General features: G+C 41.2%; 1 protein-coding gene across 6 annotated transcripts in view; it reads left to right on the top strand.

Moving 5' to 3' along the window:
* The window catches only part of grid2ipb (glutamate receptor, ionotropic, delta 2 (Grid2) interacting protein, b), a 56,104-nt gene that overhangs the window by 4,579 nt on the left and 28,865 nt on the right, over positions 1-22,660 (top strand). For 2 of the 6 annotated variants that reach the window (XM_078163473.1, XM_078163471.1), the window contains exons 1-6: positions 80-202; positions 378-631; positions 725-1,054; positions 1,661-1,815; positions 17,415-17,693; positions 21,554-21,639. In XM_078163473.1, coding sequence (XP_078019599.1) covers positions 169-202; positions 378-631; positions 725-1,054; positions 1,661-1,815; positions 17,415-17,693; positions 21,554-21,639 — 1,138 coding nt within the window. In that variant the 5' untranslated portion in view covers positions 80-168. Of the gene's footprint in view, positions 1-79; positions 203-377; positions 632-724; positions 1,055-1,660; positions 1,816-3,629; positions 3,923-16,912; positions 17,694-21,553; positions 21,640-22,660 lie in introns of those variants that run through there. The other 4 variants (XM_078163470.1, XM_078163472.1, XM_033610481.2 and 1 more) reach the window with 4 other exon arrangements.

Raw genomic sequence — 22,660 nt, 5'->3', positions numbered from 1 at the left:
AGCGCTGAGTGTGTCATGGTTCAGGGTAGAGGGTTACAGAGCCGCACTCGATAGTACAAGTTGAGACACGGGAGACAGCAGCAGGGAGAAGAGACCGGGCACGAATGCATAGAAGTAGAGCTCTTTTAAGATATGCAAAGGAGTGTTTGATCCAGAGGTGTTCTTGCAATGTCGATAGACTTGAACATATTGGCCACAGTGGGTGAGTGTGTATCTCTCTTCATTTTTAGCAGGCTGTGTCACAACCTCGTAGATTTCTGTCTGCAGTGATGCTCCAAAGTGCAGGACCTCACTCTGTGAAGTCCTTGGATTACAAGCGCTAACTTCCATCCTCAAATATCAGCGTCCTTTTTTAACCCACCCTCTCATCCCTTAAGTCCTCAGCATGCCGTCGTCCAATCAGGGCTGGCCTGAGGAGTTCGGCTTCCAACTTGGTGGCATTGGACCCAGCTACATCCTATCTGTGGAGGAGGGCAGCAGCGCACACCTGGCGGGGTTGCAAGCTGGGGACCAAGTCCTGGAGATCGAGGGCCACAATGTGTCAACGCTGGGTCCCCAAGCTGTCATCGCCATCGCCCAGACTCAGAAAAACATCCCTCCCAGTATCGGAGTGGTGTCCCGCATACAGCAGGTATTACTCAAGTTACACATCGTAGTCCAGACTCACTGATCTGGAGATTTTTTAAAGTTCTTAAATTAAAAAACAAAATCATATTTATTACAGATGGACATCATACCAGGTCCAGACGGTCGTTTCGGATTCACCATCGTAGGAGACTGCCCCCTGCTGGTGGAGGACTGCTCGCCATGCTCCCCAGCCGGCCGTGCAGGTCTGAGGGCCGGGGATTACGTCATGGAGGTCAACGGCATCCCCGTTAGGCAGCATGAGACGGCCGCAGCGCTGATCAAAGCGTCCCAGGGAAGAACGCTCCGTCTGGGGGTGCTGTGTCTCGGCCCGAGGCAGAAACGTAGCATCAGCATAGAGGACAGTCAGATGGGAGGAGAGGGGGCAAGACTGGACCGGAAGCATAAAGCTCTGGAGTTCAACAGAAAGGTACGCTGAAATACGCATCTGGATGTAGGTTAATTTCTATAGGGCAGTTTAAGGACACTTAGAGAAGTTTGCTTATTTTACAAGGTTTTTAATGTCGTTTTCTTCATGGTTTCAATCAGAATTAGCTAAAATTGTATTTGAATCTGCTTAGAGCTGTGGGATTGGGACCCTTCTGTTGTAATGGACATGCTACAGCCATGTCTTTGCAAATGTTATAGCAATACTTAAAGAGTTTCCTTCTAACAGGGCACATAGTTGCTTTGTTAAATCCTTAAACATTCAGCAAATATATGTGTGAAGTTTCAAGCATTGCACAGGTGTAAGCCTTAAATAGTTTATGATGAAAGGAGAAAAACAGAAGCCCACAAAGCTGAAACACTTTTGGAGGGATAGGAAAAAATACTAGACTGGAAAAATGAGATTTGACCCAAGCTTGAGACCAAACTCAATAGCCCTCAGTAAGCCCATTTTCTTTATTTGAACTGCAGAAGAAGTGTCGTTATGGTAACAATCTGGCACGGCGACAGCATTGACCCTGTTTTTCATTTCACCTACTTGTCCTCAAACCCCTCTCAGCCTCTGACGTCATCATGCTTTCACCGTCAGGTCGACCAGATATTAGGTGACGAGCCTGAAGTAAAAGAGAAACTCTTTGCCGTGCTGAAGCAGTACGCGGCCGAGAAGAGAGTCGAGTGGTTGGCCGCGGTGCTGCCTGAGATACTCACCACAGATGAGCACCGGCAACTCATCTCCAGCATCAGGTAAGGGCAAAGCACTTCAGCTCATGTTACAATCGATTGCCAGACATCGTGTAGAATAGAGCTTTGATTTTCTGCTTGAACTCAATTGGGCTGGCTGAAGTTTCCTGAGGCTTAAATCGGGTCAAGTTTGCTCCAATTTCCTGGTGTTTTTTTTTTTCAAATATAGACCTTATACATGAATAATGTATGGGCTGTGTTGCTATCAACCCATCCGGACTCCAACCTCCCACCTCTGACTGAGTTTCTGGGCTGTACCTGACATTCTGTAGAGGCAGTGCATGTTGGAGCTCATAAATGTCTATTACCACATTGAGAAGACTTCAGTTGATTTTAGCTCGTAATAAATGTTGTAATGTTAACTTAAAGTTATCAATCAGGCTCGGGCTCAGAACTGCTGCAGTGAATCGGGCTTAGGTCGAGCTTGGATAAAAATGTGCAGACTCATGTAGGGTCAGGTCTGATTTTTATGGGTCCTATCATGGATCTAGTATAGACTCCAATGCTTATAGAAAGTAGAGGAAAGATTTGAAAGATGGCTGCATTCTTCTGTCTAATCCACTCTTTGAAACCATGTGTAAATTTAGCAGAGTGGCCAACCACCGTCCATACAAAGCAGCATCCTGAGACACATATAATGTAACCAAGACATCCCTTGTTTGAATATTGCTGGAGGACTCTTCTTCTTCATTATCCCCCTCTGTTGTCTACATTCTCCCCATGTTTCCTGTCATTCTATGCTGCCAAACTGTCCATTAAAGCCAAGGACAGTTTGTGCTTCTGCAAAGCTCCCAGTGATGTTCAATTATTACACCCACTCTTGGTATTGTGTCCCACACACACCCCCTCTTGTCATTTTCAAGTCCCAGCGGAAAGTTTGATAATCTGCAGGGATTTAAGTAATAACGAGCACATAAACAGGCTTTTCCTGTTGCTCATTCTGCAGGATGGATTAGAGAGGGGGGGTCTCGACCGCTGCCAGCCATTTCAGAGCTACGCTTTAGGTTTAGGTGGGCCCCATCTGCCACCCGGGGTAAATCCACAGTGACCCCTCTGAGTCGCTTACAGTGTCATGAGTGAGAGACTAAACCGACGCGGAGGGGGCCCCGAGCTAAGAGTTTTTAAATGAGGATTGGCAACATCAATGGTATTCACAGCATGGAGGTGTGTGTGATGATGAGCCACGGACAGATTTAGTTGAGTGCTCGCTTCGTGGAAACAATTTAATACGGGTGGCCATACCGCAAAAAAGGGGGAAAAAAACTTGGAGCTACACCCAACAGGTATTTTTTAAATTCTTTTTTTAACTGTGTGTTTCCGTGAAGTGGAATGACGCCAGATAACTAAACGTGAAAAACCACTCAGGTAGCCAGCCAGAGTTATGAGGTTGTCTCTGTGCCAGAATGACCAGCGCTCCTGCCTTTCCTCTAAATCCCCAGACAGTTTGTCCACAGATTGCGCTCCGTCCACAAGTGGAGCCAATCGAACCTTTTCCTCTCTTACTACAATGGCTCCCTGCACTACTACACCACTTTGAGCTCTTTTTAGTGGTATTAATATCCTGTCAGAAGGGTTTCCAGCAGTGTGAGGGTAGTTTTGCGACTCGAAATGATGACGTCAGGCAACAGGATTTTTCTGCCTTAAATTGGCCATGAATAATTCAAACACTGAGAACTCCTCATTGGTATTTGTTTAACGAAGGACACTCCTATTTGCACGGGTACCAATAATCATATTAATGCCATCTCTTTGTGGTTTTCTCCATCCCCCACCCATCTCACAACTCTCTTACCTCCCTCTCTCTCCCTCTCTACGAGGGTTTTTTTTTTGTGTGTGTTTTCTCTGATGGATTTTCTTCTCATTATTCCGCTCAGAGCTCGGGCTGTTCCCTGCTCTCTCTCTGCCGTGGTGACCGTTTTCCCCTGACACTTGGTAAAGACAGCCTCCCGCACGCACCAAGGTCCCACCATATCTTTTATCTCCCTCAGAGAGGCAGCAGTAAAGCATAGGTGTGTCTGCCGTTCTGCTCAGTATTAGAAGGTGCAACTTAGTGATTAGTTTTTTTATTTCTTTGAGCTATGGGTGACAACTAAACGATGAATTGTCTGGGGTGAGTATACCTTTCCATTCTTTTCAGGTTGAATTTGTGAAGGTTTTCTGAAATTGTTTTGTGGCTTGTTGTTGAGCGAACTTGTGCATTTTATTAGCTTTTTTGCGCCTGCCACCTGCAGTGTTTTGCCATCAGTGTAATTATGTATGTGAAGTGGGAAGCGAGTGAATATTAAATGGTATACAGAACAAGACGGTGGCTGCTGTTGATTTTTAATATCTGATGTTTCCAGCTCCGAACTCCTCTATTCCCTTGTCATCTTCTAACCTTTCTTCAAGGCAATTTGGAGCTTCACATCTATAATTTATTAACTCAAGCCGTCAGCAGTGTGTTCACGTACTTTGATGTGATGTGACCACACTATGATGGACACAGTTAGTTGGAACACACAGGCATGTCATTGTGCCTTTCTCTTCAGTGAGTGAAGTCATTAGGTTGAGTGATGCTCTGCTTTTAGGATGTAATCTCTCGCCACGTGTTTGAGAGTGTGTGTGTTTGTACATGCTGGTTGTACTGATTATATAAATATTCCTTTTAAACTATATCAGCCTGTATTATACTGAGTGTGTCTTCTTGGCATAAAGCAGGCACATTTGGCTTTTATGCACCACGTGACGCCTGCATGGGTGACAATATGGTCATGGAGATTTGTTTCAAAGCAAGTGTGGCTTTTTAGCTGTGTAGTAATCAACTCACATCTCTATTACTGCAGTGATGCCCTATGAGGGAATAAGACTAATTAGAGGATGTTCATGGTGGGTGTAAATATCCACATTCTATCCGTATTTATCAGTTTCCTCTTTACCCCGCAGTGCGTGCTGTGCACACAGCTTTCTTTTCCAGTAGTGCTGATAATGATGGTGTTTAATCTTAACTGGAGGAGTCAGCGGAGCTTGTTTGCAGCTACCGCTGTGCTGCTGCACTGCACAAGATGAGAAGCATTAGTGGCTCACAAGTGCCTCGCAAACTGCTTTTTATTAAAGTGGCTGATGAGCGTGGGCGGTACCAAAGGCAGTACATTTATAAGTTGGTATGGAGCAAGTTGTGTTGGTAGAAATAGGTGTAGCTTGTTCAGGCTGAAGGAAGAACAAAAAGCACAATGGGCTGTCCATGATGGTTTGCTTTTTAGCCATGGTAGCAGCTCTAGGAAAGACTGATTTAACTTGACTACCGCTTGATAGAGTGCTGTTACATTTTGTGCAGATATTCATGGTCCCAGAGGATGAATCCTTGTGCCACCATGAGGTTGACATATTTCATTTTTCGTATAATACCTCCACAGCTATCAGATGGATTACCACAAAATTTAGTTTACAGTTTCGTTCCCCCTTCAGGATTAATTATAATAACTTTTAATGATTGTCTGACTTTTCATCCAGCGCCAGCATCACATCAAAGTCTCATTTTGTCCAGTACTTTAGTTTTTGGCCAAATACCTGTTCTCATCCCCCTAAGCTATACTTAAATTTCAGATGGAGTTCATACTTTGATCACATGTATTGTTAAAGTTCCTCTCCTGGCACTGATAATGATTACACCCCTAAAAACTCTCTTTTCCTCAGAATTACATAGTTAGAAGTGTTTTTCCTTTTTCAGAAATCCATTCATGCCTTAAAATGGCTTAGACGTAAGTCCACACTTTTACCTCATTTAGTATGCACGGATCTATGAATATGAATTTGCAAATTAGCCTCCCTCAGGTGCAGGCCTGGAGCTTGAGTCTACCTGTTCATACTGTTCATACCTTTAACTCTGCTCATTAAACACAAACTTTACATGTAAACAGTAATAGGTAACATGAGCCGTCAGCATTACTACGTTATCAAAGCGCTAATAATAATAATAACGCTAATGTATGCTAATATTAGATAAACCTTGCTCTCGATGGCCGGCTCTGACAGGGTGAAGTGGAAGTGAAACTTATCTTGCAAAATACCGATATGTAGCAACTGATAACCCTTGTTTCGTCGTGGCATCATATCAGTGATACGGAAAGCACCGCCCTGCAAGTTGATGTGATTGGTTCCTTAGGTTTGTGATGTAACAAACCTTGGCTGTGTGAATCCGTGTTTTTGAAACTGTCATTGGTGCACTGTAGCTCCAAGGCAGAGATAATCAGTCATTGTGTTGACAGCTTATTTCACTCATTATATGTCTTGTAGCATTTAAAAACACCATATGGACATGTTAGCAAGGTTAAAACTTGATTTTCACCGGAGGGGGTCTTAAACCTCTTTAATCTGGTGTGTTCATGTTTGTTCAGTGGATAAAATATGACTGACCTTTTAACCAGCACAATTTTTAATCATCTACTTTTGCTCCTGGACACAGACCAGACACCCAGCGATGCACATCGGTAATCATATAATTATCTTTTAATTCCACTGGCTTTATCCTTAAATGTGTGACCCACCACTGCGCCTTATTTGGCAGTGATCAAGAGAAGGACAAATAGATTTTTCTAGAATCTTTGCAGCGTATTATTTTTGAGCACACACACTGTTACATCTCTCTATGTGTGTTTAGACATGACATCAGTCTCATTCTTTAGCCTCCCTAAGCCGCATTTGGACACCTGCAATGAAATGAGGTCTCCTCCTTTGTAGCTTTTTGCTTGTCATTCTTCCCTTTTGAGAAATTCGTCCCATCCTCCCTGCTTGCTTCCTCCTCCACAACCCTCCTTCAGATAATTATAGATCTCTGTTCTTTATAAATGAGGTCAAATCAGAACTCTCATTTAGTTTCCAAGAGTTGACGCGGAGAACTTTTTTTTGTGATGAGGTGGCTGTTTCAACAGATGGTTGTGCACTCTGAGGTGTGAATATCTGCATTTGTAAAGAGCACAATACTGATAGCAGCACACACACACACTTTCACACACACATGTACTGTCTCTGTGTGAGAGACAGAGACATATTAGTACTGTGATATGAATAGATGACAAATAGCAGGGAAGCGAGGATAGCAAACACAGAGGGGCTGTGTGGGTTGCTACTCCTACATCACTACAGAACATTTATTTATATCTCAGGAGTCTGCTTGGTGTAGCCAGTAGTCTGCGCTCAGGCAACACTGTCTCAGGCTGCAGTCAGCGATATGAACGCCTGAAACCTGATCAGAATCTGCAGAGACAGTGACAGCAGGCTAAGAATATGTGGCCTATATCTTTAACTCAACAGATTTGTTCCAAAAATGAGATGCCCACCATTTCCTTAAAGTGGCAGCTACTCTAAAACAACTGTTAGCTTTAAGTTGGAAATAATGGTGCATATTTTTAAAGGGATAGGTGAGTTAAAGGGTTCTTTCGGATTTTCTGAAGTGGGGTTGTATGAGGACATGCAGTGTATTACATACTGCAGGGTTCCTACGCAAGTATGGAAAGTATGGAAAAGTATGGAAATAAATTTGATCACTTTCCAGGTATTAAAAAGTATGGAAAATGAAAAATAAAGTATGGAAAAATATTTATGTTTCCAGACTATTACCACTGTTGTAAAATACTGTTTTCTAAAATAGAAAATTAGGTATGTCCAAAAATAATTTAATCAATCCGGATCGTGTTTTATGCCGGGCCAGGCACAGTTTGTGTGAGAGCAAATGTCTCAGAAAACATACCACCCCTTTTACCTGATTGACAAGTGGTATGTCCAGTCCGCTACATGCTGCACTATGTAGAGGTGAGGAGAGAGCTCTGTCTTACCTCTTTATAAACTGAAGTCATATTATTTTGCGTGACCGACGCTCCATATAATAACGTAACAATATACTATTTATGGTGTTATGTCATCGTGTCATTTCTGTCTCTGCATGGTCACGCGTTAACAATTCTCCTCTGCTCTCTGTATCAGTTCCGCCACGCACACAGGTGAGCACGCTAGAGCGGCTCGGGCCGCATTTTCCTGACCAAACCTGACCCCGAGCCCGGTGCAGTTTGTCAGCTGACGAAGTTATTGAAATGGACAGTGTGTAAGTAACCATCAACAGACTGCTGTTACGCACAGACAAACACACTGCTTGCACAGCAGCACAGCATGGCACTCTTGGTGCTGAGCTTGTGTTGCGTTCAGGCGTTGTCGCGTAAATAACAACTTCTAACACTTAAATAGGTCATAGCACAAAACAGCAGCATGTCAAGTGACTTTTTACTTTTATTATATTCAATACAGTTTTATTTTCCTAAATCTTGAGACACCTCATATGTAAGCTAGACAGACATTTCACCTGCTCATTACTGTGCACACATGTACTGTATGTACTTAGTCCTAAAGAGCCCTTCTGGTGCCAGTAGATACACAGAAAGATCCCAGCAGGCTGTGCTTTGCAAGCATACAAAAAAGTTCACATGTGAAAATTATTTTTCATGCGTGTGCTTCACCTCCACTGCTACAACTCCATCCTAGGGGAAACACTGCTGTGTGCGTTTTGTGCAACAGGTGGATGTGGTAGTCTACTGGTAGAGTAGAGAGAGAGCTAAGTAGCGTTGAAGTAGAGTAGAGCAGGGCAGAGAGATGGAAGCAAAATATATTAAACCCGGTGTTAATACAGCAGAACTGGAGAGAGGGGTGAAAAATAAATAGAGGTGGGCATGGCTCAAGTAGGGCGCAAAATTATAGACGGAGAACGATTGACAAAGATTGCCACCAAGTATAGAATTTTGAAATTCCAAATATGTAGGAACCCTGGTACTGTAGATTGCAGATGGCGGAAGCTGTGATCTGTGCTGGTGTACTGCTGCCTCAGCTGGTTACTTTGTTTGTGTTATCATGTGACTTTGGTGAATCCAGGCTAACCCTAACACCAGCGTCACACAGACAACACACAAACAAACAAAAACAGAAGCCACTATATGTGCAGTGTTTTTAGATTGGTTTAATTTTAGCATCTCTCAAACTATTCTGATGGAATATTAGTTGAAGAGAAGACACTTTTTAGACTGAATCACAGTGATATCATGCTAACAACAACAGTCACTTCTAGGTAGACAACTGGCAATCGGTTTTCAGTTGCGGAGGAGTATGAAAGCAGCAAATTTGTTGAATTCTGCTGTCATTTTCAGCCGTAACTGTAACGTTTAATGATATATGGTTTAACACAGTGGCCCAACCTGTCTGACGTTTCCTCTGTGCTAATGTTATGTACTGTGTTGCTTTTCCGTCTTCTTTGATGAACCAGATCTATTGGCACAGACACTACACAATGTACTGCTGTGGACAGAGCCACGGCAAAACATATGTTAGCCACCTACAGGGTTCCCACAGTCATGAAGTCCCTGGAAAAGTTATGACATTAGAAAAGCTGTTTTCCAGGCCTGGAAATGGTTTGGAATTAACTGAATGTTTTGGAAAAGTTCTGAATATTAGCTGTTTTGGCTGTTCTTTAAAATATGTTCATAAAAATTACATGACTAACGTTACGCAAAACAAGTTCCTAGTATTGCTAATTTAAAATCTAGTGCTGCACTGCGTGAATGTTGAAATATCACTAGTATCACATGCTACTAATTGTCATAAGAAGTAGAGATGCACCGATACTGATTCCAATCCCTGAACTTTAGGTATCTGCCGATACCGAGTACCGATCCGATACCAGCGCGTAAAATAAAAATGGATGGGATATGAATTGTTGTATGTCTCAACTCCTAAAACTCTATGTAAAATATTAAGAAACAAATACATAATAGTAGAATGAATGCCATAAAACTTTTTTTTATTAGTATCATGACACAGATTAAGACACAGGTTAAAGTGCAGCCACACAATTTGTTAAAAAAGACATTTTAAAGGCTACAGTAGAACGCTTTTTAAACTCGTTTCTGTTTCATTTGCCTGTAGCGTGCATATGCGTTATGACGTGATTGGTCATTGGCTGTGCTCACCGATACCCGATACCGCATAGGCAGTATCGGAGGCATTTCTGATACTGGTACTGGTATCGGTACAACTCTAATCAGAAGCTAGGTGGTGGCAAATGTATATCTAATGTGCAATGAAAGCTAGCAAACGCTATCAGTTTGCTTATACACAAAAGCCTGGGAAGTGCATGTTTGTGTTTATGTGTTTATGTATTACATGGCAGGCAGACCCTCACCACATTGGATGGAGGCTCTGCACAAAAAGTTTTGATGTTTTGGTGCAGAGCAGAATAGGATCCAAATTAAATTGTAGGGGAACAAAGTGTGAGTACCTCTCCACATTTGGGAATGCGCACTTAAAATCGCCTAATGTCAGAGAGGTGTCCAGGCAGGCTTTTTTAAACTACTTAAAGTCATATAAATGGTATAAAGTATTATGGAAAAGGTTTGAAAATTCATTGGTAAAAATATGTGGGAACTCTGCACCTAAAAAAATCAGTGTCAGTGGTAGTGTTCGCTATATTTGAATAGTTTCTCCGCTTTACCTTACACACCAATCGAGGCACTGGTAGACCAGCAACTATAGTGTTCTGGAGTAATAACTGGAGTCTGGTGGCTTTGAGATAACCGCTTTAATTCCCCGTCGGAAAAGGCTGTGTGATGGCAAGGTGAAGCGTTAGCATAAAATATAACGTACACTAAAACAGATAATGATTTTGAGGCCCAATATGAGTATTATTATCATTAATTCTAAATTAGTGGGTGCTTTTTTATATTTCCTAAAACACTTAAAGTCATTTGACTAGATTGTTATTGTGAAAACATAAAAAAGTTACCTAATGAAGAGTGGTACTCCTCATGACAACTGAACTGATCTGAAAGTGTGAAATTGTGAAAGTTCCCTTCTGATATTTAATTGGCTTCTTTAATCATATTACACTCCACTGGATGAGCTGTGAGCCATGAAAAGTCAGGGAAAAATACAAAATTAAAGCAGCAGATTAGGCAAATTTGTCCAGAATAATAGGCTGCTGCATCGCTGGTCTTTTGTCCTGTGCTGTCGTGGTGCTGAATGGAGAGCTCCTGTACAGAGCAGCATGCATTGTAATGAGTGTATGTTGGTGATTCCACCACCGGGGGGCCCAGAGTCAGAAATGTCTGAATACTGTCTGTATCCTTTATGCTTTTAATACATGGAATATTAGACTTTTGTTAACAGATTAGATCTGTAACGTGGCATTTTGCAAGGCCCTGTATCACCTGTGTCTGATTTACCTTTAACACATAATACTAGCGACTTTTTGGCAGTTTTTATACACATCTCATCAAGAGATTAAATCCTGACAGGTGTGATAAAAAGGAAACTATCAGTCAAAACATAGTGGTGTGAATGTCAGTATCAGTGTTAAAAAGACAGAATAGTTCAGCCTCTAATTACATCCTCTATATCTCTATAGACCTATCTGTACAACTGCTAAAGAGTGAAGAGCTGGTGAGCAGTTTTTTCATAAATCAGCTCCTCATACAGGCGACTAGTGTTGTTAACTGAAGCTTTGACCTTTAGGTTCCACATGTAAGTAAGACTTCATTATTCAGTGTGCGGCAGGGGCGGCGCAGGGCTGGAGGTGCTCTGTATTTACCTGAATATTAAAACTCTAGAAAATGAAATGAGCAGTGGCTGTGAAGTTTTTCTCTTTCTCCTTTTCTCTGTGCTATAAGTGTGTCCTATTTGCTTTATTTAGCTGTTAATGTTGTTTTTATGCAGCTTAATTAGCTTCTGGAGGACACGGGCAGTGGTAGCTGGTGTCTCTCTGTTTTCTCCATCAGCGTGTTTGTTGCTAATTACTCCACTGGGGCTGGGGTTTTTTTTCACAGACTGCTCCACACCCGGTCTGCTTATGGCTGATTCATCTGATCAGCAGATCAGCAGCGAATGGGCTCATCAGAACACAACAGACTGGTGTAGGTGGGAATCAAAACAGTTGTTTGTGCAAAGCTGTGTTCGGGCTGCGCTCTCAGTTGGATCTCAGTGTTACTAAGAATTAACAAACATCGAATCAGAGGCGTCGTTCAGACTGCAGGCAAAACTGGATCTATTTGTTTTTCACATAGTGTGAACATAACAAGTCACATGGAACCTGATCTTTTCAATTCTGATTTGGGCCACTTTAATATGTGGCCCTACATCAGATACAGGTCCGATTCTTTGCAATGTGACCTCAGTCTGAACAAATCAGAAATCATGCGACATTTACACCACTCTACATCAACATCGTCACGACTCCGCGCTGACGGGAGTCACTCCATGAATACAAACACATTACCATCATTATTACATCCTGAAAATTTGGATGAAATCTGTTACAGTGAACCCATTCACATCTCATTCCCACCACTCCTGGCTCTGGCTCTGCCTCCACATCCACACACACCTCCGTACAGGAGTAGCAGCCACTGCTCCACTAAAAGCCATTATAAAAGATGTGGCTCTCTTTCTCCTCATCCTTGTCCTTGTTATCATCTTCTCACAAATTCACTGGCTTCCACTGCACATCAGCTTGTAAATGAAACTGTGAACTCAGTGTGGACATCAGCAGAGGCTACAATTAAATCTCACATCAGGTCTCAGCTCGTGTACGCAAGTTTGAGTCAGCGTGGACTTGCAGTGCAGCGTCGTAAATTTGGCTGAGTTGGAAAACTGTTGTTAGACGGCATTCGGACTGACATGTAAGTATTTGCAGCCACACAATATTCACTAAAAATGTAAAGCCGCCATATGGATGGATTTATAATTGAATCATTATTAAAAAGAAATAAATAAACCCTGCAACAGTGTAAATATTCAAATAATAGTAGCCAAGGCAATTAAATTTTACCATTGTTCAGCTCGTCCGTATCTCCTCCACCACCTGTTATGCACAAAATGGAAGCAGAAAAGGTACACATGACCCTCTGGGTCAGTTATTAGCTTGTATGTGAATATTATAACAGTATCAGTATTATATAATATATTGGCTAACATTATTTAAGTGTAGGCTATAGTTTGGTACATATCATGGATGTATAAAGTCAATATTCCAACCTCAGCTGGAGTTCAGTTGTCCTCAGTAGAGTTTTTCTTTTCATACTTTGTTTTTCTAACTTCCTTTGATGCCACTTTTTGGGCTGCCAGATAGAACCAGTTGGGTGAATTGGACCTGGGATGTCAGTGTTACCATTTCTCAATGTTGTGAACTCTAGGGACCAGACCTCGAAACCGCGAATATATTGGTGCAGGATATCAACCCTTGATCATTCCTACGCTGTGATTGGCGAGAAAAGAGCGAACCCCATCATTAGATGATTTCTTTGCTTGTGTCTGCACTTATTTGAACATTAGATTAATAAGTGATGGCTATAGTGTTTATATATTGGAAATTCTTTGTGTTTATTTTTTGTAGGTTACTGTACGTGTCCGCTTTTATGAGGACACAGTTGTTTTGACTGCTTTGTAAAAAACGATCCAACTGACCATGTACATGTGATACGAAATTATACAAAAATATTGTACAAAAAAGTCTCATTACAGCAAAAAGAAATGCCATTTAATTGACTTTATGCAATAAAGTGGCCCTTTGTTCACGGATCATACATAAACCAAAAACAATAAAATGCCCCACTATTCATGGAAAATATAAAGAACGCCTTTATTTTTGTAGACACTCCCTGCAATTCCATTGACACACTAAACCTGTATATGAGGCTTATCCCAGTTTTGAGTATATTCGGGATATGGTGTTTACATGAGCACAGAAAACCTCCAGTTAGCATATTGGGGTTTGTCAGGTCTGCAGGTGGGATTTGAGATGGGATTTGGCGGATGTTATGCTGTCAGACTGTCGTATGTGTGGGGGTAGGGAGTTCCAGAGCCTGGGGGCAGAGCAGTGAGGTTGAGGAGGGCTTTGAAGGTGAGCAGAAGGTTTTTGTAATCAGTCTGGTACTGAACAGGGAGCCAGTGTAGTTGGATGAGAATGACTTATGACTAATTTTGGTTAAAAGGGGTTCAATTGCAGTAGAGAAGCAATGGTAAAATTAAAATGAAAAATAATTCCTTTCCTTTTATGGCCTGAAATTGTTCGTTGTTAGCGACAAAAAAAAATGGCAAAAATGTAGTTAAACTACTAGTTTAAGTACTTGTAGTTCACTACTCCCCAACATTGTTGATACCAATATGAAGCTACAGCCAGAAGTTAGCTTAGCATAGCATATTAACATTCTGAAACTTGTCTGGCTCTGTCTGAAGCTATCAAAATCCACCTACCAGCAATTCTGAAACTCTGGACAATGCCAAGCTAGCAGTTTGCACCTGTTTCCAGTCTTTATGCAAAGCTACGTAAGCTAAGCAGCTGCCAGTGATAGCTGCATATTTACTGTATACAGTAGACTAGTCTGTTTGCCAAAATGTGAAACTATGATATTGCAGTGAATATAAAGGAGAAGTTTATGTTCAGGTTAAAGCAGAATAGCTGATCTGCCCATATACTGTCTATCATCAGTCTGTGTGAGTGAATTTCCCAAAATAACTGGAACCCTTTTCTCAAAAATCACATATCTTGTGTCTACTTTGCAACATTGCTCATTAAGGCTTCAGACTACAACATAAAGGACCAAGTAATGCAGTCAACTCACTGTCTGTGCCCAGCATAAAAGCTGGTGAACTTTCCTTTAAGGACAGACATGCCTGAGAACAAATTAAGAGCACTGTCAGAGGAGTAGAGTGTGGATATCCTCACAGGTATAGTTATAAAGACTGTTTGTGTATGCATGTGTGGGTGGCTGCCTTGTCTCTTCGCAGCAGTTCTGATCGCTTGAATGAAATGTTTTCTGTTGTCAGCCGAGTCCTTGTGTGTGGGGGACGACTCATTTTGTTTTGTTCTCATAGTCGGCACTGTTGTTTGGTAAACAGCCAGCGCTCAATATGAAACAGCTCGTACAGTCCACACACTCATCCCCCTCTTTGACATTTTGCTTGTTGATTGTGCCACAACATGCTTTCAGTCTGTTAAGTAGGGCTTGGTATGGAAACTCCGTAGTACTGTGTAGTATCAGTAGTGTTGTTTACTTAATGTTGGGGCTGGGCAATACATCAATATGACATCAACATCCTGATTTTAGGCTAGATATCGTCTTAGATGTTGGATATCGCAATATAGTAAGTGTTGTCTTTTCCTGCTTTTAAAGGCGGCATTACAGTAAAATGATGTAATTTTGTGAAATGATCAGGCTGTTCTAGCTGTTTATTGTTTGCCTTTACCCACTTAGTCATTTTATCCACATTACTGACAACTATTTATCAAAAATCTCATTGTGTAAATATTTTGTGAAAGCACCAATAGTCACTCTGCAATTCTGATATCAAGGCGTTTGGTCAAAAATGTTGTGATATTTGATTTTCTCCATATCGTGCAGCCCTACTTAATATGTATTCAGATGTTAACTGTTTAAAAAATTACAATTTTGATGATTTTTGACAATTTAATTTGAATTAAATCCCTATAAGTTTGCTTGTGTTTCAACACAACAGTTTAAAAGTTTGCCTTCCCACAAAGTAAGGTGATTCTGGTCTTGGTACCAAAACGTCATCTGCATGGGTATTTAAAAATTTCAGAAAATGCCAGTACCAGTGTTAAGTGTAAAATGTTGATGGATATTAGAAAGTAATCTGATAACATAAAAGATTAAAAGTGTTTTAAAACAAGATATAACATGATAATCAGTGAGCTTTAGAGGTGTTGCTAGCTTGAATTGTTACAATTAGACAGAGCCAGGCTAGCTGCTTCCCTGTGTTTCCAGTCTTTATGCTAAGCTAAGCTAACTGTCTTCTTACTGTAGCTCCATTTTTACCGTCTAGACATGGAGGTGGTGTCAATCTTCTTATCTAAGTCTTGAAGAGAAAGGCAAGGAGCGTGCCATGAAAATTTTGATTAAGTTGCATCATGGGAATTGCAGGATCCAGCATCGTTAGAGCTTGACACATACCATGGACTAAAAGTAAGCATGTCTCAGTTCCTGCTGTACCAATTTGGACCCTTCATTTTTATGTCTTCTTGACAGCAAAGCCATGGTCGGAGGCATTATGTTTTCGTGATGTCTGTCCCATTCTCATGAGCACGATATCTCAGGACTGCCTTAATGGAATTTCATTATTTTTTGGCACAAATGTCCACTTGGATTCAATGATGAAGTGATTAGAATTTAGTGGTCAAAGGTTGTGACCTCACATTACAAATTTGTGATGAACTATTTATTTTTAACAAAAATAAACTCTAACAAAAATAATGACGTAGCTCGCGTCGCAATAGATTTAAAGGGAAAGGATTGCCTCAGGTATCGGTTGCATTTTCCGATACCCGATCCATCTATTTTGATGATATCGGGGCCGATATTCGTTCCAGATTTTGGATCAGTGCATCCCTAGTCATATCTCAGGAACAGAAGGGAAGACATTTGGTCGGATACTGAATTGGTGACACTGATGTTGAAACTGTGTTGATTGTATAGATCTTCTGTGCTGCCTGGTTGAGGATGTGTGAGAAGAATCCTTGTTTTTGGGTACGTAGCTGTGATTGTTTGTGGAGGCATACAACCACGAGGTGGTAACACTAGTTTAAAGGGCAGTAGTTAATCTCTGGACTACCCCTTTAAGAACATAACAGACAATGGAGCTTCTAGTGTGGCCTTTGTTCCCCTTGTACAGTAGTTGAAAGTGAGAATGTCCTCATCTAACCTTTTTATAATGAGATGAAGCTGTTGGAAAATTAGTGGACTCCAAATTTAAACGAGAATGATTAATTTAGTAAAAACCTTTTCCTCCTTCTGGGTGCTGCCTTTGATTAGGTTAATTATGCCTGTCTCTTACCTCACATAGCTAAAAAAAACAAGTATCTATCAGAGTGGTAAGGTCTGAGGTCAGTCAGATGATGACAGCTTCCTGCTGTGTGCTCATTATGACAGAGTGACACAGAGGTGAAGCATGGACGGAAGTGTAGGAGAGCGAGAGAGTGCGATGCTGTAGATGGAGAGAGAGAGAGAGAGATAGCAGAGGAGAAATCCCATGCTCACTCACTCCCACACCTTTTTTCTCTTGCTGTATTCTGGCTCTGGTACCTCACGCTGCTGCAGTGAGACTCCAGCAAGCAGCGAGTGACGCTAAGATTTCCTCACTGTCTCTCTCCTCAGAGAAAGATCTTTTCTCTCTGGCGTCCTTTTCAACTTATCTCGTCTTGTGTTTGGGGACAGCAGTCACGTCCTGAGGGAAACAACCTCTTACCTGTCTGTCAGAAGGCTTTTTCTTTGAGTCTTGAAGGAGGAAGCCTGTTGATTTGATTTAGTGTGGACTTGGGATTCTGAAGATTTTTTCAGCAACGATCGAGCTGATCATCACTTTTTAATCTCTGCTCATGCTGGATGTTTGACTTGCTGTCCTTGTTTCACTGGAAATCAAAGATTATCGGTTCTGGACTCACAATGGATCGAGGTGGATCTGTGATATAGATCCTTCCTCTTTCCTACTCCTTTATTTTCTGAGGCAACTCTTGCGGACAACAAACTAACATCACCCCCTTTTTATTTCCTCCCTTCACATGCCACCATGTTTGCCAGAATCTTCATTCCCAAGAAGCACCGACAGCGCTTCGACGAGTCCGTGAACCAGAACGTGATCAACCGGCTCTGCCGCAGCAAGAGCATCAGCGAGCCGCAGGGCAGGATCCGGCGCAGTCGGAGCGAGGATCATTCAGACCGCCACCATGGGTCCAAACGGGCCAGCTCAGTGCCCAGAGATGGAGAACCCGGAGGGAGGGGTGAGGGGGAAAGAGACAGGGGCTTGAGGAAGTCCGTCTCTGGGATGCCTGCACATCCCCCGATTGGACCCAATCAGAGGTGAGTACACATGTAATATGATGATAACTGAGTGGCTCTTAAGAGTTGTTTGCTGTTGGAAACCTGGCCACTGACACATTCATCTCAACACATAATACAGCAGCAAACAATTTACTTTGCTTTTCAGACATTTAACAAGCACAATGTTTTGAAAATGTTTACGAAACAGAGGAAAATGTGTCTCTTTTTCCATCCTTTCTGTTTTCTTCCGTTCTCAAGCTCACTTTTCCTCTGAGTCTTGTCACAAAGCTGAACTTAAAAAACCTCAAATCGTGTCAATAACATGTTTTCACACCCTACAGTATGAGTTAGAAAGTGCTCAGGCACAGTTTTCACTTCGTCTCCAGCTCCTTGAACCTGAAACTACCATCTGCTTGTTTGTTTTTCCTCATCTGTTGGACAAGTTAATTCTGCACTGTAGAGGTGTCACAATACTCGATTTTTTAACTTTGATACAATGCCTTGAAAAATATCAATATTTCAATCAATTCAAAATCTTTATTGAAAGTTAAATTTAACAAGGTTATATCATGACAATGACTTTCCTTTCCTTGGTTAGTAGCAGAGAACAAGGTGTAGTTATACTGTGAAAAATTAGCACTGAAAGCATTCAAAATATTCAGAGTCTGCACTGATAAATCAATGTTTTCGACAATGCCACCGCACCATTGTAGAGCCCCTGACCATTCAACCTGTACCGCTCTTCCTCCACCCACTAACACGCTGATTACACCACTGTCCAATTAATAACGCCACAGTGGACTTTAGTGCAGGATTATAGGGGTGGCAGGCAGTGCGCTCCCACACTCCCACACAAACTAACTGACCAATCCCCCAAGATCTGTCTCCAGCCACATGGGAGCGAAAAAACACGGCCGAATATGTCTAAGTGTAATCATATTGGCAGGTCACGCGACAATAGGAGGCAAGCTGTGAGTGTTATAATGGGAGAGATTACGTCATGTGGTGTAAGTGGCACAGTCACAATAAGTAGTTGTGCTGCGTGCTTGTGCCTTCCCCGAACTGAACTGAATAATACCTCTCGAGAGTGTTGTGTAACACTATTGTCTTTCCACACTAACAAACTAGATAGACGGATGGATGGGTGAAACATGCTTCACAACTCATTTTCAAAAACAGTGAGATTTTTTTTAATGCATCCGCCCCCAGATGTGTTTAAAGTGGTGTTTTAGTTGGTGATGGTGTGACTACAGGAGGGCTCATTGGTTCAGATACTCAAAATCAATCACTGTAGATTGGCAATTTAGTCATTTTAGGCCAATATTGGAGCTGCTACACAATGAGCCAGTGGTTGATGATTCGGTGGTTCCATTAAGTAGTGACAGACTGACTCATTTGGGTTGTTATGTAATATTTTTTGGGCTAGATCACTTCATGTAAAACCATGTAAAAGTGTAAAGTAGTGCCGACTGATGGGAATCAGGAGTCGAGGCCTTTAGCGGCCTGATAGCCTCTCAGTTTGCCAAGTGTGCTCAAGGCTGATGCTGCGCCTCTTATTGTGGCTGCACAGCCCAACACCCCCAGCGCACACACATGGACACACTCGGCACCCAATGTGCCCATCTGCATTTAGCTCGGCTTACATAACAGCCAGTAACCACAGCGATCAAACACCAGATCTTTATGTTTTCTCTCTCTCCCCCCCTCCTCGTCCTTCTTTTCTTTTTTTTTTCTTTTTTTTTGTCTTTCCCTGTTTACATATCGAAGCAGTGTTGCCTTCAGTCGTTTCTATGGCAACGCACTGGTGGATAGACACCAGAAGTGTCTCATCTTTGATTTAACGTGAGGTTCCACTGTGCACTCCTCCACTGGGGTGAATCAGAGAAAAACACCACCATCAGCAAAATGTCAAAGCTTTTTTCCTATGTTGAGTTTGACCTGAATTATTTTTGTTTGGGCCGGAAGCTGGAGAATAAAACACACAGAGAGACATGTGGAGTGATTTGGAGTTGAAGCTGCTCTAGTTGGGATTGTTATGTAAAAAAAAAAAAAAAAAAGCCATTTTATCAGCGTAAGTCACAGTGTTGGATCGCAGTAAAGTCGAGCGTCATGGCCACACTTGTTCTGACTCCCACCTGCAGGAAGTGACAAATCAAAACAAAGGCGATGTACAAACAGCCTTGTTGACAGCAGTGAGTGAAGGCTCCATCATCTAGAGACAGCTGGGCTCCTCGTCCATTCACAGAAAGACTGTTTAGCATCAGCATTGTCGAATGATGTCAGAATCGATGCTGAAAGCCATTGTAATTAATGAATAATCATTTAATCAGTCAAATGCTGAATAGTCTCTGAATCCCGCTTTTCAAATGTGACGCCTTTCTTTGTCTTCTGTAATTCTATATCTTTGGGTTCAGGACTAGGGTTTTGGACAAATAAAGCAATTTGGAGATGTCTCTAGGACATTGTGATCGTTATTTGTTGACATTTTATCAACCAAATGATTCAAACAGATTCACCCATTAAATATTAATAAGATATTAACACAAAAAACAAAAGAAATCTGCAAAGCTTTTGGCATTAATGATGAAAAACAAACTTTATGATTAGAGCTGCAATGATTAACCAATTAGTTGTCAGCTGCTTTACATTAATCGTCAGCTAATTTGATAATCGATGAATCAATTTGAGAAATTTTTTAAGGAAAAAAGTCCAAATTCTCTGATTCCATCTTATAAATGTGAATATTTTCTGGTTTTTTTTTTTGTTGTTTTTTTACTCCTCTAAGACTGTAAACTGAACATCATTGGGTTTAGGACTATTGTTTTGACAAATTAAGGAATTTGGACATGTTTCTGGGAGATTTTAATTGCTATTTGTTGGCATTTAATAAACTTAATGATTAAAATGGTTGCCCCGCAAAAAAGTACTATGATTTTAACATACGAAAACAAAAGAAGTCTGCAAAGCTTTTGGCATTAATGACGAAAAAAACAAAATTTATGATTAGAGCTGCAGTGGTTAATCAATTAATCAGTTATTTGTCAACTGTTACGTTAATCAACAACTAATATGATAATTGATTAATTGGTTTGAAGATTTTTTTAAGTAAAAAAAATTCCACCTCATAAATGTGAATTTATTTCTTTTCTTTTTTTTCTTTTTTTTTTTTTTTTTTACTCCTCTATGACTGTAAACTGAATATCTTTCAGTTGCGGTCTGTTGGTTGGACAAAGAAAGCGATTTGGAGAAGTTTTTTGGAGATTTTTTCACCATTTGTTGACATTTTATCGACCAAATGACCAAAACAGTTCCCCTGCAATAAGGTAATATGATTGTAACATACAAAAACAAAAGAAATCTGCAAAGCGTTTGACATTAATGACGCAAAAAACTAACTTTATGATTAAAACTGCAATGATTAATCGATTCATCAATTGGTTGTCAACTATTACATTAATTGCCAACTAATCTGATGATCAATAAATCGAATTTGCATGATCTTTTAAGACAAAAAAAGTTCAAAGTTCTCTGATTCCACCTTTTAAATGTGAATATTTTCTGGTCTCTTGACTCCTCTATGACTGTAAACTGAATATTAATGGGCTGTGAACAAAACAAGACATTCAAGGACTTCATCTTGGGCTTTTTTACCATTTTCTGACATTTTATAGACCAAACAACTAATCGATTAACCAAGGAAACAATGAAAATATGTGTAAGTTTCAGCTCTATTTATGATATTGCGTCTTAGCTAAAGTTGTATGAAAACAGTTTTTCATATGAACTTTTGATCTCAAATGTACTATGTCATGATGTAATCACTCAATACGTATTTTCATGACGCTGCTGTCTGTAAACCCGTTATGTATTTGCTCATCTCACTTCCTGCCTTTCGTCAGGATCGTTCGTGTATACCGGGGGAAGAAGAACTTCGGCTTCACGCTGCGAGGTCACGCCCCCGTCTGCATCGACTCCGTTATCCCAGGTACTGCTTCTATATAAAAACCCGTACAGTACAGTCCTGATAGATGCCTACTCGCTGTGTGTGTGTGTGGTGGTTTGACCCAAACGTTGTTCTGTGTTGGCTGGCGAGGGGGGGTGGGGGGGGCGGATGCGTTTTATGTGGGTGAGTCTGTTGTGGTGCCAGCCGCTGGGGGGTTGAAGGTGATCAGGAGGTGTGTGACTATGAGTGTACCAGGAAGTGGATTAGTATGAGTCACCCAATGAAATGTTAAGAGGAAAACACTTAGAACAGGCTGTTCTGTGCAGTAACAGACACTTAAAGCAGTCAGTCAATGCTGCGCTGTTACATTCATGTTCATTCTTATAATCAGTACAAATCACACAAACTGTCAGGATGCATTATGGCTTCGTAAAAAAGATGAAGAAAGGCAAGTACAAATTCAAACTCAGATTTAAATTCTGATAAAAGCTCCCTTGTTTTCAGACTGACTACCTTTTATGTCTTGAGCTTATCTAATTAAGACATTAGACTATCTAATGGATTAATTTTACAACCCTAAAGTGGAAATAGGCACCTTTTTTGCTTTAACTTATCATTATAAAATGAATATTGATTACATAATGTAATGGCAATAGAATAATGACACCATCAGGGTTTAAATTGGCTCCCTATGAGCTTCGTTGTCACTATGCAATAGACCTTTTTCACAGCAGACATTCTGATTTGTCACAAACATTAAGACTGGCTTACTTCCAATTAGTGTGCCAGTAAGCTATGTCAGTGAGCCAGCATGCACAGTATCAAGGCCTCCTATTAGTGGAATGCAGCTATCATTAATGTAAATAAATAGACCTGTGTTTTCGTGCTCTTACATGTCAGATTGTGTACTGTGCGAAGGCTTTATTCTGTCTGCCACTGGGTACGATCTCCTGGGAAAATGACGGTTCAGTTTGAGGCACAAAGGAAGTGCATCAGCCACCGCGCAACCAAAACAGAAAGAGGATAGTGCCTTTGTTTACCATTGTATGTATGTATACCATTA

Source organism: Epinephelus lanceolatus, chromosome 21 (assembly GCF_041903045.1).
Source record: "Epinephelus lanceolatus isolate andai-2023 chromosome 21, ASM4190304v1, whole genome shotgun sequence".
NCBI lineage: Eukaryota > Metazoa > Chordata > Actinopteri > Perciformes > Serranidae > Epinephelus > Epinephelus lanceolatus.
The sequence above is the reverse complement of the archived record's forward strand: the minus strand, read 5'-3'. Positions and strand labels throughout refer to the sequence as shown.